Source organism: Lissotriton helveticus, chromosome 3_1 (assembly GCF_964261635.1).
Source record: "Lissotriton helveticus chromosome 3_1, aLisHel1.1, whole genome shotgun sequence".
Classification (NCBI taxonomy): Eukaryota; Metazoa; Chordata; class Amphibia; order Caudata; family Salamandridae; genus Lissotriton; species Lissotriton helveticus.
The window spans coordinates 539021053-539034216 of NC_136061.1; the positions used below are offsets into that span (position 1 = coordinate 539021053).

At 50.9% G+C, this 13164-nt stretch overlaps 1 protein-coding gene across 2 annotated transcripts in view; it reads left to right on the top strand.

The window, feature by feature from the left end:
• Positions 1-241: 241 nt before the first annotated feature.
• LOC144822660 (uncharacterized) overlaps positions 242-13164 on the top strand; it is a 422286-nt gene continuing 409363 nt past the window's right edge. For both annotated transcript variants that reach the window (XR_013608661.1, XM_078680425.1), the window contains exon 1: positions 242-342. Coding sequence is in view for 1 of the 2 variants with exons in the window: in XM_078680425.1 (XP_078536551.1) it covers positions 328-342 (15 nt within the window). In the remaining variant the exon portion in view is untranslated. The remainder of the gene's footprint in view (positions 343-13164) is intronic.

The window sequence follows — 13164 nt, forward strand, 5'->3', positions numbered from 1 at the left end:
TTTGGGGTGATTAGTTCAAATTGTCCTAGCTCTTTGGGCAGCGTGACTAACTAATATTTCAATTTAGCTCGAAAAATTGCCCAATTAACCATATTGTTGTAGCAGCCAGCAACTACCCCTTAGGTAGTGGGTGTAAAGTTTTGCATTAGGAATGTAGTGACCACTCACCTCCTGATGTTAACCGGCCCCCAAGTTCTTCCCCTTTGAAAGCTTGTGTATTTCTTCTTTCAGGTGAACGGCCAAGCTGATTGACTACTCTTTTGGATACAAGTGCTTTTAAGCCTATGTCAGCTGCAACATTTTTCACCCAACACAGATGATTTTAAAATGTCAGAAGAGAAGGTATGAAAATGTTACCAAAAAAGCAGTCCCTAGAATTTCAGCAACAATAAGGTGAATTTTTATTGTTCCTGTTTGTCTGTTGGTTTCCACTTCCATCTAGACAGCATCCATTTTTAGGTCTCGCCTAGTGTTGCAGCACAAAGCGCTGCTCGCTCTGCAAGAGATTTTAAGGATGAGGGGTTTTCAGAAAGGGTCTCGAAGCCCCGCCCCTCATTTCCATTGGCTTGCATCACCGTTGATGTTAAACAGAGGTCTGCCATTCGAAATGGGGTATTTTGGTCCGACCATCCGGACAGGCTTGTCTGCCTCGTGTCTGTCTCAAAGCACTTTCTTATCTTTAAGGGGCCATGTGTTTCTAATTAGAAACACATGGCCCCATAAAGACAAGACATCGATGCTTGTTCCAGGAGCGTTCCTTCTCTGGAAGGCAGGGAGCCTCGGATGAATAGCTCCTTGCGAAACGGCGGTTGTGGCAATGAGTCAGTAATTTACACACGTCAGCACACCCCCGCGGCCGTCTCTGCCGTTTCTAGGTACTAATTTAGCAACCTTGTTCTGATGCAGGCTGTAATTTGAAACTAATTACTGAGCCTGGAAAATGATGATCTTGGGGTCACACGCTGTGTGCAGTCCAAACACAACAATGACGCTTTCCAGTCATATCTCAGCTTTGGGTAGTTCAACCAGTCTTCAGTGTTTGTGTGTTCGTGTTTTGTGCTTTTTTTCCTTCTGGCCCTTGTAGTTTGCCTTTTTCCATTACAAATTCAGACCTTGAGGTGCCAGAACATATAGAGATGAGAGCTAGTGCGAGGACTGACGTAGTCTCTTACACAGGGCGGCACGAAGCCTGCTGCACCCCAAAACATTTGAGTAATTAAAGAATGAATTGAGGAACATGGCTAACGAGTGGCCTATGTCACATCTGCCACGTGCAGCCAGTATGGCTCCCTAAGCAGCACTTTTCTTGCACTTTGTTAAATTTTTGAAGCTTTTAATAAGCAGCGCGGCATGCGCTCGGTTACCCTTATTTTGGTGGGGGGAGGAGGTGGGGAGCTTGCTCATGAAGAACACATACAATAATGTTGGCTACATGCACCAGAACAGCCAGTAATGGTACACATAGACATCCACTGAACCCCCAGAACAGATACCAACCTAGGAATGCACTATGTAGGGGTCACCGGGTCGCTCCCTCCCCTTCCTCGTGAGCATTCGCCCCTGTACAAAGCGCACAGAGCTGAGTTTGGCACTACGTAAATAAGTATAACACGGGGGATAGTCGGAATACCCCAGGTCCGAACCAACCTGCTCCACTCAGCCTCTCATGTTCCCAAGGTTGGTACAAAGAAGTACCAGTACGAGGGGTCACAATAACACTGCTTCAGCGCCTAGAAGCAGTTCCGTGTGTAGCATCTGCTTTGGCGCTGTATCCATATTGCTTTAAGAGTCAATCAAGCCACAGGGCTCTCTTACATACCAGACCAAGGGACTTGCTAACATGGAACCAAGAACCCAACCAACACATAACCACTACAAGCTAACAACAGCACCTCAGCGCCGTGAGGCAGTGGCTGTGCAGTTTAAGCGCTTTGTAAAACTACCAAATGATGCACAAGTAAATCAGAGGGGAGCAGCCATGCGTGTGGTCCTGCAGCTAATATAGTCAATAGATGATTGTCCGATACTTAGCTTAAATAAAAAATGAAAACTGTGGTATTATTGGCACCAGAAAAAAAAGCAAAACAAGCTCTTGTCAAGTATTCCAAAGTACGGTGTATAGTCAAATACAGCATAGTTAATATGTCTGTCAGTTTTACCTAAGCCAGACCTGTTTATCAGCGGCAGAACTATCCACTGATAACACAATGGCAAACAGATTTACACGGAGGTGCTAATACTCTCTTTTACACTCGATGGTAAACTTGTTTGCAAACCCGCTCTTTTTGGGGAGATAAAAGATGTAACCACGCATGGGAATGCTAACTCAGAATCACACACTGCGGTCAGGTGAGAAAGCTAGGATTTCAGGTGCCAGGCAAAGTTCCTGACACCACAAGCAAGAATACACACCACCACCCTGCTACATCTGCCATAACAATGTTCTAGTTTGATTTGTTCTAAATTTCCATCTCCCTTCCCTCTTTGCTCCCAATCTTCCCTCCTCGCTTGTCTGCCCCTGTGGTGTGTTTCTCCCCTTCCCTCTGTAAGTCGTATCACACAAAGTGATCCACCGCAAAACACTAACAAAAAAACATTAAAAAAATGTTCTACCCATCTTACTTATTTTTGCTTCTTATCTCTCTCCTTTAGCTTTGTTTCTCTTGTTATCCACACATTCTGTTCCTTTCTCTCCCTGGGCACAGGCTCTCTACCTGAAAGAAAAGTCTTGCAGCAGCAGCCCTAACCCCTGCTTGTTGATGAGATGATATTCTGCCGGGGCCCTGCGTGGATTCAGAGGCAGCCCAAAGGACAGTGAATGTCAATAAAGGGGTAGACTCTTACCTCTCACACCCGTGGGCAGCAGCCTGAGCGTTGTGCAAATCATGCACAACAGCTGTTTGAGGAGCAGGAACAGGCCAGTTCAGCCATGGAAGAGTGTCATCTGCCTTCTGCAGTTTAGAAGGGGTGTCAAATTGTGTGCAGGGAGATAGTTTGGTGGTTTGTCGGTCTCTCGCAGTGGCCTAAATTCTGAAGGAGCACTGACCTAACGGAGCCTGATCTGATGGCTCAGTAGACTAATGCTTCACCGTAGTGGCCTGTGTTCCACTTAATGGTCACAGGTTCAAATTCCGGTGGGGCAACTCAGCCTTTCATCCTTCTGAGGTCGATAAAATTAGTACCCTTGAGTTGGGTAACAATAAGCATCTGTTATTTACCGCCAAGATACCCTTGGGTGAGCATGCGTTTACAAGTACACCTTTTTTCCGTCTCCTTTTAAGCATGAAAAAATGTGTTTTTAAATTGCTTAATCTGCACAGTGGTATTTAAAGCATCTAGACCCAATCCGGATGTGCCCTGCAAGTAAAATTAAGGCAGGTAATATTCCTGCCATGGAGATTTTTTTTTTAATGAAATTATTGCATTTATGTGCGTAGGTTAATTCGAAAAGAACTAAAATTAAAAGTCCCACAGTGCATGTAGTTGTTAAGCGAATCCCAAGGGTTGGAGCAGTACGTCATCGATGGCATTGAATCATCGTGTAACCTTTACTGCCAATATCGGCCCAAACCCAGACCTTTCTTCATACAACACACCCCTCCAACAATAACCGACACAACACAATTTGATGGAGAAAGTTGTTGCAGTTTATTAGCATAAACATTATGCCAACATGTTGGGTTATCTTACGGGTGCTCCAGAGCAGGCCGCCTCTCGCGACCCGCCCATCTGATGAGCCATAACCCCCGCGGTGTTAACCGTCGGGGCGTTGTCAGTTTTGGGGGGAAGGTCTAACCCCTCCCCGGTGAACCTCTCGTCAGCCCATTACTCACGCCCCTCCCCCTCGGGGGGGGGCGGAGCGTTGGCAACCCCCGGTTGCTCAGGTACACAACCGCCCGAAGGACTAACGGGGCGCCGTCGGTCCTCCAGGATCCATCGTGGATCTCCCTGGGGGATAATTCGCTCACGCACCCTTCCGGTGCTCATGTAGAGGGTACCCTTCTGTACCTTCCTGTATTGGATCGCCCTGTAACTCCGCAAAGGCTCTGGGTGCGGCACCGCCGTCCCAGAGTCCCCCCACACCTTATCTCTCCTCTATTTACAACCCACTGCTCCCATAGCTTCTGATAGGTCAAGCAGGAAAATGGCCATCCCCACTTCTGATAGATGAACGCCGTCCTCATCGAAGCAGCCCGTACATTTGGCATGTAACAGACTGTGCCTTATGAAGCCGAATCCCCTTTGCTCAGTGAATTTGTGCATGGCACTGTTCACTCGTCTTCGGGAAGTCTCCACAGCCACCCCTGATCTAGCGTTTTTCCAATGCAGTCTGGGAGTGATTTCAGACCACCATAATTCACAAGGCCCCTAGAGGTTGCTCAAATCGCACAGCGTGCCCCTCATTGTCTGTAGCAAGACCCTGCGCTCCAAGTGGACCAACTCCTCGCCCCCCAGATGTAAAATTAACAAGTCTGGTGGAGATTCACCCCCGTCCAATAACTGCTGAAATACACGCTTCACGCTACTCCAGTGTACGTCGGCCGACACTATCCACCTGATCTTTGTTGTTGAGAAACCATGCTTCCATTTTCCGCTCTCAGCCCACCGGGCTACACTTAGGATTCTTGCATTTCCTGCCACCCAAACAGATTTACCTACCAAATAAAAGATGCAGATGCTTAAAAACCATATTTATTAACAACATTCCAAGTTATACACTGCAATCAATAACACTGACTGAACGTCACACGCATAGTGTTCAAAATGAAAACACAAACTTCCAAAAGGCCACTCCTGTTCCAACCCACTCAGGAGCGAATGTATCGTTTGTAACAGTTAGACTCCCAGTGCCCCACCTGTTTTATATTTTCCACTGGCAAACCTGCCTGAAATGCTGTGGTCGCGGCTCCTATCCTAAATGAATGGGGACAAAACCTTTTTCCCTGTCTTTTGCTGCCAGATAAGTCTAAACAAGTGTCCATGATGCGCTGCAGTTGGTACTTGGTCAGGGGGGTTTCGTCTGCATGGATCAGCAGGTAACCGTCCACAGGGGGGCGCTGTGCAAGGTAAGTCTCGACCAGCTGTACGGGGCAGTACCTGGCAATTCCCAATTTGTTCAGCACTATTACCCTGCCCGCACCTCCTTGGTCTGTTTTGGATTGTCTCAACCTTATTGACAAGCAGTCCCCAACAAATGTAGCATCCTGCCTACACAGGGCTGTGCCTGATTTGTCATTCTTCGAGGTGGCCACAATCTCCCCTATTCTGAACGCACCAAAGAAGGCTAGTGCAAAGGTTACGGAAAATAGAGCTGCCTCGAACGCTGAACTGGTGGCCCTTTCTGTGATGTCCAGCATCCCCTTCAAAGACGCAAAGTCAATCGCTGCCCTGTTGTCCGGAGCACGGGGCTCGCTTCTAGACCAACCCTTCAGCGCTGACTTTATTAAAAAGGAGTTGGTTAGGTCAGGCTGTCCCCTCAGTCTAGCGCGGTGACTAATGGCCGACAAATGCCCCGCCACCCAAGTTTGTGACTTGCCCTCATCTTTCGCCCACATGATAAAATCTTGAGTCCTGGACTCCAAAGTAGGAATCTCTTGTTCCCAGTCCCCAGTGACAGCACAGAATTTCTCCACTCCTGCCCGGTAACGCTTGACTGTTCGTGGAGCCAAAGCCAGCTCACCTAGACCTCTCAGTCGCTTCTCAGATTCAGAATGAACCACAGGTGCTCTGGGAATCTTCCTTTGCTCTCGGCCACGCCTCCCGAAACCTGTGCCACTGGAAGCGAGAAAGAGCGTCAGCAGCTGTGTTCTGGACCTCTTGGATATGTCGCGCTCTACATTCTACATTGCAAACCAGACAAACCCTCATCAACTCTCTGAGTAAGCACAAAACTAAAGGGCAAGAAGCAGACTGCAAATTGAATGCCTGTACCACAGCTAGATTATCTGACCACATCAAGACTCTACGTGCAGCTAGCTTGGCTGGCCACAGATGAAAAGCTACTACAATAGGAAACAATTCTAGCACCGTGATGTTGGAAGTCACTCTCTTCTTCCGCCATACGTTAGGCCATCTTTGGGCGCACCAGTCAGTGTCAAGAATCACACCAAATCCTTCCCTACCAGATGCATCTGTGAACATAGCTAGTTCAGGAGACCCTGCCCAAGGGGCCCTCCAAACTACAGAGCCGTTGAAATCAGCAAGGAATGTTGCCCACATCTTCAGATCCTCTTTCATGCCTTTACTAAGTCTCACCAAATGATAACTCTTACTGACTTTAGCGGATGCCCTTGCCAACCTGCGCGCAAAGACCCTTCCTGCCGGTATGATTCTGGCGGCAAAGTTGAGTTTCCCCAGCAGACCTTGCAAGACACCTAGCGTCACCTTGTCCTGACCAAGAGCCAAAACAATAGACTGCGCCAGATCCCGAACCTTGTCTGCTGGTAACCTACACTCCCCTTTCACCGTGTCAATCTCAATCCCTAAAAAGGTCAAAACCTGCACAGGCCCAACTGTTTTACCGGGCGCTAAGGGGACCCCTAAAGTAGTAGTGAGTTCTTCAAACTTCTGCAATGTCTCGCTGCACTCCCTAGACCCCTGTCTCCCTACAAACAGGAAGTCGTCGAGATAATGAGACACCCCACTGATCCCGTAGCGGGACTGCAACGCCCACTGCAGGAAGCTGCTGAATGCTTCAAAGTATGCGCAAGACACTGAGCAACCCATCGGCATGCAACGATCGTAGTAATATTTCCCATCCAATTTGAAACCTAGCAGGTGTTGACTACTGGGGTGCACCGGCAACAACCTAAAGGCTGATTCTATGTCTGCTTTGGCCAACCACGCCCCTGCACCGGCTCTTCTCACCAGATCCAAAGCTACATCCAGCGTGCAGTAAGAGACGGAGCAAGACCCTTCCTCTAACCCATCGTTAACTGACGCTCCTTCAGGGTGAGAGAGATTGTGAATAAGCCTGAAAGCCCCTGGCTCCTTCTTAGGGACAACCCCCAGCGGTGACACCACAAAGATTTTAAAAGGTGGGCTGGAAAAGGGGCCAGCTACTCTACCTAGCAATCTCTCCTTCCCTACTTTGGATTTGACCACAAGAGGCAACTCCCTAGCTGATCTTAAATTTTCAGCCTCTCTGGGGGCCTCGCAGCCCACGTAGGGTATCTTAAAACCTTCGCTAAAACCAGTAAGCAGCAGGAGCCTGTCGCGTGAGAGCGGGTAATTTTGCAAGAGGGGTAACATATTACTCAAGATCACAGGCGAGGGCCCCTTACTAACGCCAGCTGAAAGGCCTGCAAGTTCACCAGGGAGCAAATCGGGGGGGGGGGGGTGGTTGAAGAGAGTAGGAAAGGCGCTGGGGCTCGCAGCCCATGTAGGGTGTCTTAAAACCTTCGCTAAAACCAGTAAGCAGCAGGAGCCTGTCGCGTGAGAGCGGGTAATTTTGCAAGAGGGGTAACATATCACTCAAGATCACAGGCGAGGGCCCCTTACTAACGCCAGCTGAAAGGCCTGCAAGTTCACCAGGGAGCAAATCGGAGGGGGGGGGGTGGTTGAAGAGAGTAGGAAAGGCGCTGGGGCTATTGCTTGCTACCTGAATCTTTTGTGGGCTTGGAGGCTCCCCCTTGCTGAATGGTGCAAGATCCTGCTGAATGGGAGCCCCCTCGCATTTGTTGCAGGAATGAGCAAATTTACAAGACTTCCCCCAGGCGCAATGACCTGTGTTGAAAGAGCGACAAATGGCTGGGGACGACCTCCTGAAGGACCCTCTGTTGCCCCCTCTATTACTGTACCCACCCCGAAAGGACTGTCTATCCTGCTGCTGTTTTGCTACGCTGCGTGGAGTTGCTAGAGTCCTTACTTCCTTGCTTCTTGTCCAAGGCCCCCCCATTGCGAAACAGATTAGAGCCCATCTGGTCCAGCCACAGCTGAATCTCTTTCTGGTCCCATCTCATCTCAGGACACAAGGACACCCTTCTTCGAAATTCTAAGTCGTATGTCACCCAACCTTGACCACCCCAACGAGCGGCTTCTTTTCTTATCAGGGTACTGTACTGGACGAGTGCCTGTGCCTGCTCTGGGTGTTTCTCTAATATCACCCCCTGTAAAATAGCAAATGCATCTAGCCAATTTTCTATAGTCTTTTCCGGCCACTGTTGGTATTTGGTCTTTTTATCCTCCTCTTTCACCCCGGCCTTCCTGACATCCGTCCCTTCCTGACCTAACAACAGTAGCGAGAATATATCAATCAATTCCCGCCTCCATATCAATTCCTTGGCCGCTAAAGGGACTTGCCATGACAGGTGACAGTGACCTGACAACAGGGGTGCGGCCGCCACTTGGGGCTCAGGGTTAGGAGTGGGAGGTGATGCTGTCAAGGGGACTAAGCCAGCAGCGCTTCCTGCAGACGAAATGGTATTAGATGACACAGATGATACCACAGCACCACTACCCAATGCAGGAGCCACAGACGTACCGGAGTTTTGAGCGGGAGTGACCACCCCCGTGGCCACTGGGGTCACAGTATCGCTGACGATGGCAGGCGCCGGTAACGCCGGAAGAGCGGGCGCCTGAAGGGGGGTAGGCGACACAATGCTTCCGCTCGTCAGCGGCGTAGAAGGGCTCGCCAAAGCGGCAGGGGTGTTGAGCACTTGTGGGAGAGATGAAGTGGAAGGCAAAGCAGCCGCCGGCGGAGCGCCCCACACAGAAGCCGGCGCCTTTGCTCCCCCTACGTTGTGCTCAGGTCTACTCACAGTGATGGCGGTCGGGGCTGGAGGGACCTTGGCTCCAATGAGCTCTCTCATAAAGTCTTTAAGGGAATCTGACAATAGACCAAGGTCCTCCCGAGTGGCATAAATGGGCGGGACCGGGACATGGTCCTGGGGAGCAGCTGTTGACACACAAAGCAAGGCGTGTCTTGGCGGGTGCTCGATTTGTGCGATCACAGTTCTGCTTTTGCCTGCTGGAGCGACTGTTGACACACAAGGCAGAGCGTGTCTTGGCGGGGGCTCGATTTGTGCGATCGCCGTTCTGCTCTTGGCTGCTGGAGGGTCTGGTGGGAACTCTTTGGACGTTTGCTTCCTCGCTCTTTTGGATGATCTAGTCGTACCAACCTCCTGCATTTCGGAATCGGACAGGGGTGCCTCGCAGATGACCCCAGAGTCCACCCCTTCAGCCTCCTTCAAGAGCCCATTAGCCCAGGATAGACCCTTGCCCTTGGCCATTCGAATAAAGGCCGCCCACTGTGCCGCTTGGCTCGCATCAGGCAGCGAGTCATCCACCTGCGACATCTGGGAGAATAGCGATGGGGATCCCTGGCTTTCCATAATCGATGGAGGATCGGTTCAAAATCTGAGGATAGGAGGATAAGAGAAAATGAGAAAACGACCAAGCACTAGGGTGGCACGGGCGAACCTCCACGGGCCCATTAACGACCCAGACCCTGACCCCCCCTACCTACTCCATTCGAGGAAACTAGGCGTGAGATAACTCCGAACCCTACCAAAACTTCACTCTCGCACTGCTGAATGTAGAGAAAGAGAGGTTTAGCAACGTATTCATACCAAGTTGTCCATTAGTTCATGACATCCTATACTTGGCACCTCCTTGCCCCTCATCCACAATGCGTTACGCCCCCTGCCCCTTATTATACCTGCTCCTAATACTGTTCTCTCAGTCCACCAGAGCATGTATTCTTCAGGCACTTCTCTCTGTAATTAGAAAATGAAATTAGACTCGCACCACCATATTTAACCTCATAGGCCGCTTACTGCCCACAGTAAGCCAAGCCTGCTTACTCATGCTCTGTTCGTAATGTCCAATCCAGCAACCTTCTCTTGGTGGTGGCCTGCAGCAAAAGTAACAAGACCATTAGTTCTTCCACCTCTCCTCCCCCCCATACACCCGGCCCCAGTAAGCATACCAATTATAACATCTGAAAATTACTTGGCCTATACTCTTCCTAAATTCGTTCCCCATGTGAGGAAAGCAGACAAGAATAACCATGATTGCCCTGTATACCTGCGCCACCTCGTGCGTGACCAATCCGGACCGAACAATGCGTGGTGACTGCCCTGCAGAAAGATAAATCAACACATCAGTCTCCCCCCCCTTTCCCCTCACTCAAAAGGCCCACCAGCTGCTCACCTCCCATATAAAACCCAACCATCTTAGATACGCACAGGGTAATTTTAGTATCGTTAAAACTGACGAACTCTCTAAAATATACATTGCTTTCTGAATGCATTATTGCCCAAATAATTAAAACAAGTGCACTCATTCAAGACTCATTCAATTTCTATGTGAAGCGCTGTGACACCAAGGGTTAAGTCCGTGCTATATAAAACGCACACAAAAAAATAATAATAATAATAATAATAAATAAATGAATAAATTGACGGCAGCGATCCCCCCAGTGAAAATACGCGTGAATCTAAAACATCCAGCACGAGGAGCGCGAGGGGGGGGGAGGGGCAGACAGAGAATCGCGCGTGCGCGGAGGACGCGCATGCACGAATCGTCTGCCTGAGTCGCGGCCATTATTCCAGAGGGGGCCAGCATTGGCCCAGACACGAGGGTGAACTAGTCGGAGGGGGGGAGGGGAGAGCGAGAGAGAGGCCCGACAACACCTCATGCTTCGGGCCGCACACCACGAGGACTGCCACCTCACCGGACGGCCTCAACGGGAAGCCCAGGGCCCCCTGGATGGTGCTCGCCGCCCCTTGAAACCCCGGAGCACCGCCAGCACGAACCCGCCCAGAGCCCGGTGTAGGGAGGAGCGAGCGGGCTTCCAAAACTGACCCGGAATAGTCCCACACGGTGCCTCGAAGAGATGGGGGCGGGGGGCGATAATCTTGCGCGTGCCCCCCTGCACGGCGACAAAACGGCGGGCCAGGCTGGCCCCTCACCGCGTGAGAAATGCCACGATACAAGCGAAAATTGCGACCCCTCAGGCAGCCAGGCTCTCCCGCATGTGCCCCCCACACGAACAACCAAGCCAGGGGCGGCCCCACCGGGAGAGCGGGCCGGCGAACGGCCGCCGCCGCCCACAACCCACAGCAGGGCATGAGGAGGAAGTCGAAAGGCCGCCCGAGGAAGCGACCCCGGCCGGAAGACCCCGCGCCGACCGCAAGGAAATCCCCCACTACACCCCGCAACCCTTCCTAAGGAAACCCCTAACCCAACTACGCCCCCGGCAGGGAGGGACAGACCCGAGAACCCGGACAGCCGAACCCCCATCCCAGTGTACACGGGACCACCGCAAAACGGAAACCTAAACTCAAGCTGAAGGAACCCCCCCCCACAGCCGCAAACCCCGGGAGAGCACCCCCATCCCATTGCAGGCAGGAAAGCTCACAGCCGGAGCAACGCGCCCCTCCCGAGCCCCCGACCCCCCCCTTAACACACGGGCACTAAGCCAGCCCCGACGATCACTAGCGCGCCACCTTCCACAGCTACACCAAGTCACCTGAAAAACCAAGGCCAAAAACGCCGGCCAGTCTTCTAGTCCCGCGATGCAGGATCAGCCGGGGGAGGGGGCGAGGGTCAACTCGCCGCTGCATCAGGAGCAAAGAGGGCGCTTGACCCTCGCCCCCTAGGCTCCCCAACCACTAGACCGCTCAGGGTCTGTGCCATCCTATGGCACTAAGGGTGGCCGCCCTCGTAGGTGGCCACCGTTGGTGTCCCGGGGCAGCCTATCAGTATATCAAGCCCCAGGGAGTTGTGTTAATTTTACTAGCTGCAAAACGGTGAGGAAACAACTATTAATTTGTCACATTACTCTACTTTTTACTGTCCTTTTTATCTGAAGTCACCCCCAAAGTACCCCTTTTATGATGTTTGTGCGTACTTCATAGCTGGAGTGGGAAGACAACAGTTTGTTTCCAGAGGCGCTGGTCAAACACCTCTGACCCCCCCCCAACCCCATCAGTATTCACGGCTTGTAGCCACCATCCACCCAGTCCCCACTCTAGTTTTCCGTCCAGCCTGCGTCACGTGGCCAAACAAATGCCTGACTCAAACCAACACACGGAAGTGAACGATCACTGTCTACGCTGGCTGCGGAAGGTCTTAAGAAATGTAGCACCAGAGACAAATCGCACAATGACTCATGGACCACAAGTACTTTAGTTTAGCAATAAAGGCCACTTTATTAAGACAGGTGCCATTTATTTTCTCAAAAATACATTTCGCCATTTTATGATCAAACCAATCCCCAAGCTTATACCAAACTATCTACAACCTAACCCCCCAAAATCTTGACCCCCAACAAACCCAGAAGAACTGACACCCGTTGATAACTCCCCCTCATTCTCATTTCCTTTCCCGTATACCCCACCTCCCCCCTTTGATGATGGACAAACCCGCTCAAGGCTGCCTACTCCCCCAGAAAAATTCTGCCTACAAAAAATGGCTAACGAAAAAACCTGTCTTACCATGGCACGAAAGTAAGGATAAAAAGACCCCTGGCAGTAGCCAAGGAAAATGGACTCTGTACAAAAAGGGGGGAAACAAAATGAAGAAAAAAGAGGGAAGGGTGGATGGGACAAAAAACTCCTCCGCTCCTCCCACCTCCCCGGGGCACAGTGGTTTTCCCGCCCGCCCCGCCCTGCTAAATAACTTTTGTCGCAGCGCACCAGCTGCCCTAATTATCCCCTGCCCACCTGTGCGACGCTCCCACCGTGCGAAACAGCCCAGGGAGAGACCGGCTCGTACCCAGCTCCCTCTGGGTCCCCCCTCGCACAATGACTCACGCACCACAAGTTCTTTAGTTTAGCAATAAAGGCCACTTTATTAATACAGGTGCCATTTATTTTCTCAAAAACACATTTCGCCATTTTATAATCAAACCAATCCCCAAGCTTATACCAAACTATCTACAACCTAACCCCCCAAAATGTTGACCCCCAACAAACCCAGAAGAACTGACCCCCATTGATAACTCCCCCTCATTCTCATTTCCTTTCCCCCGTGACTGTATAACCCACCTCCCCCCTTTGAGGATGGACAAACCCACTCAAGGCTGCCCATCCCCCCAGAAAAATTCCGCCAACCAGGAAAACCAAATAGAATCATCAATTCCCACAGAAAGTTCCCCGCTTCCCCCCGGCATTTTCCCGTCCCCCACTCCCCCATCATAAAAGTCCCACTGAATACTTT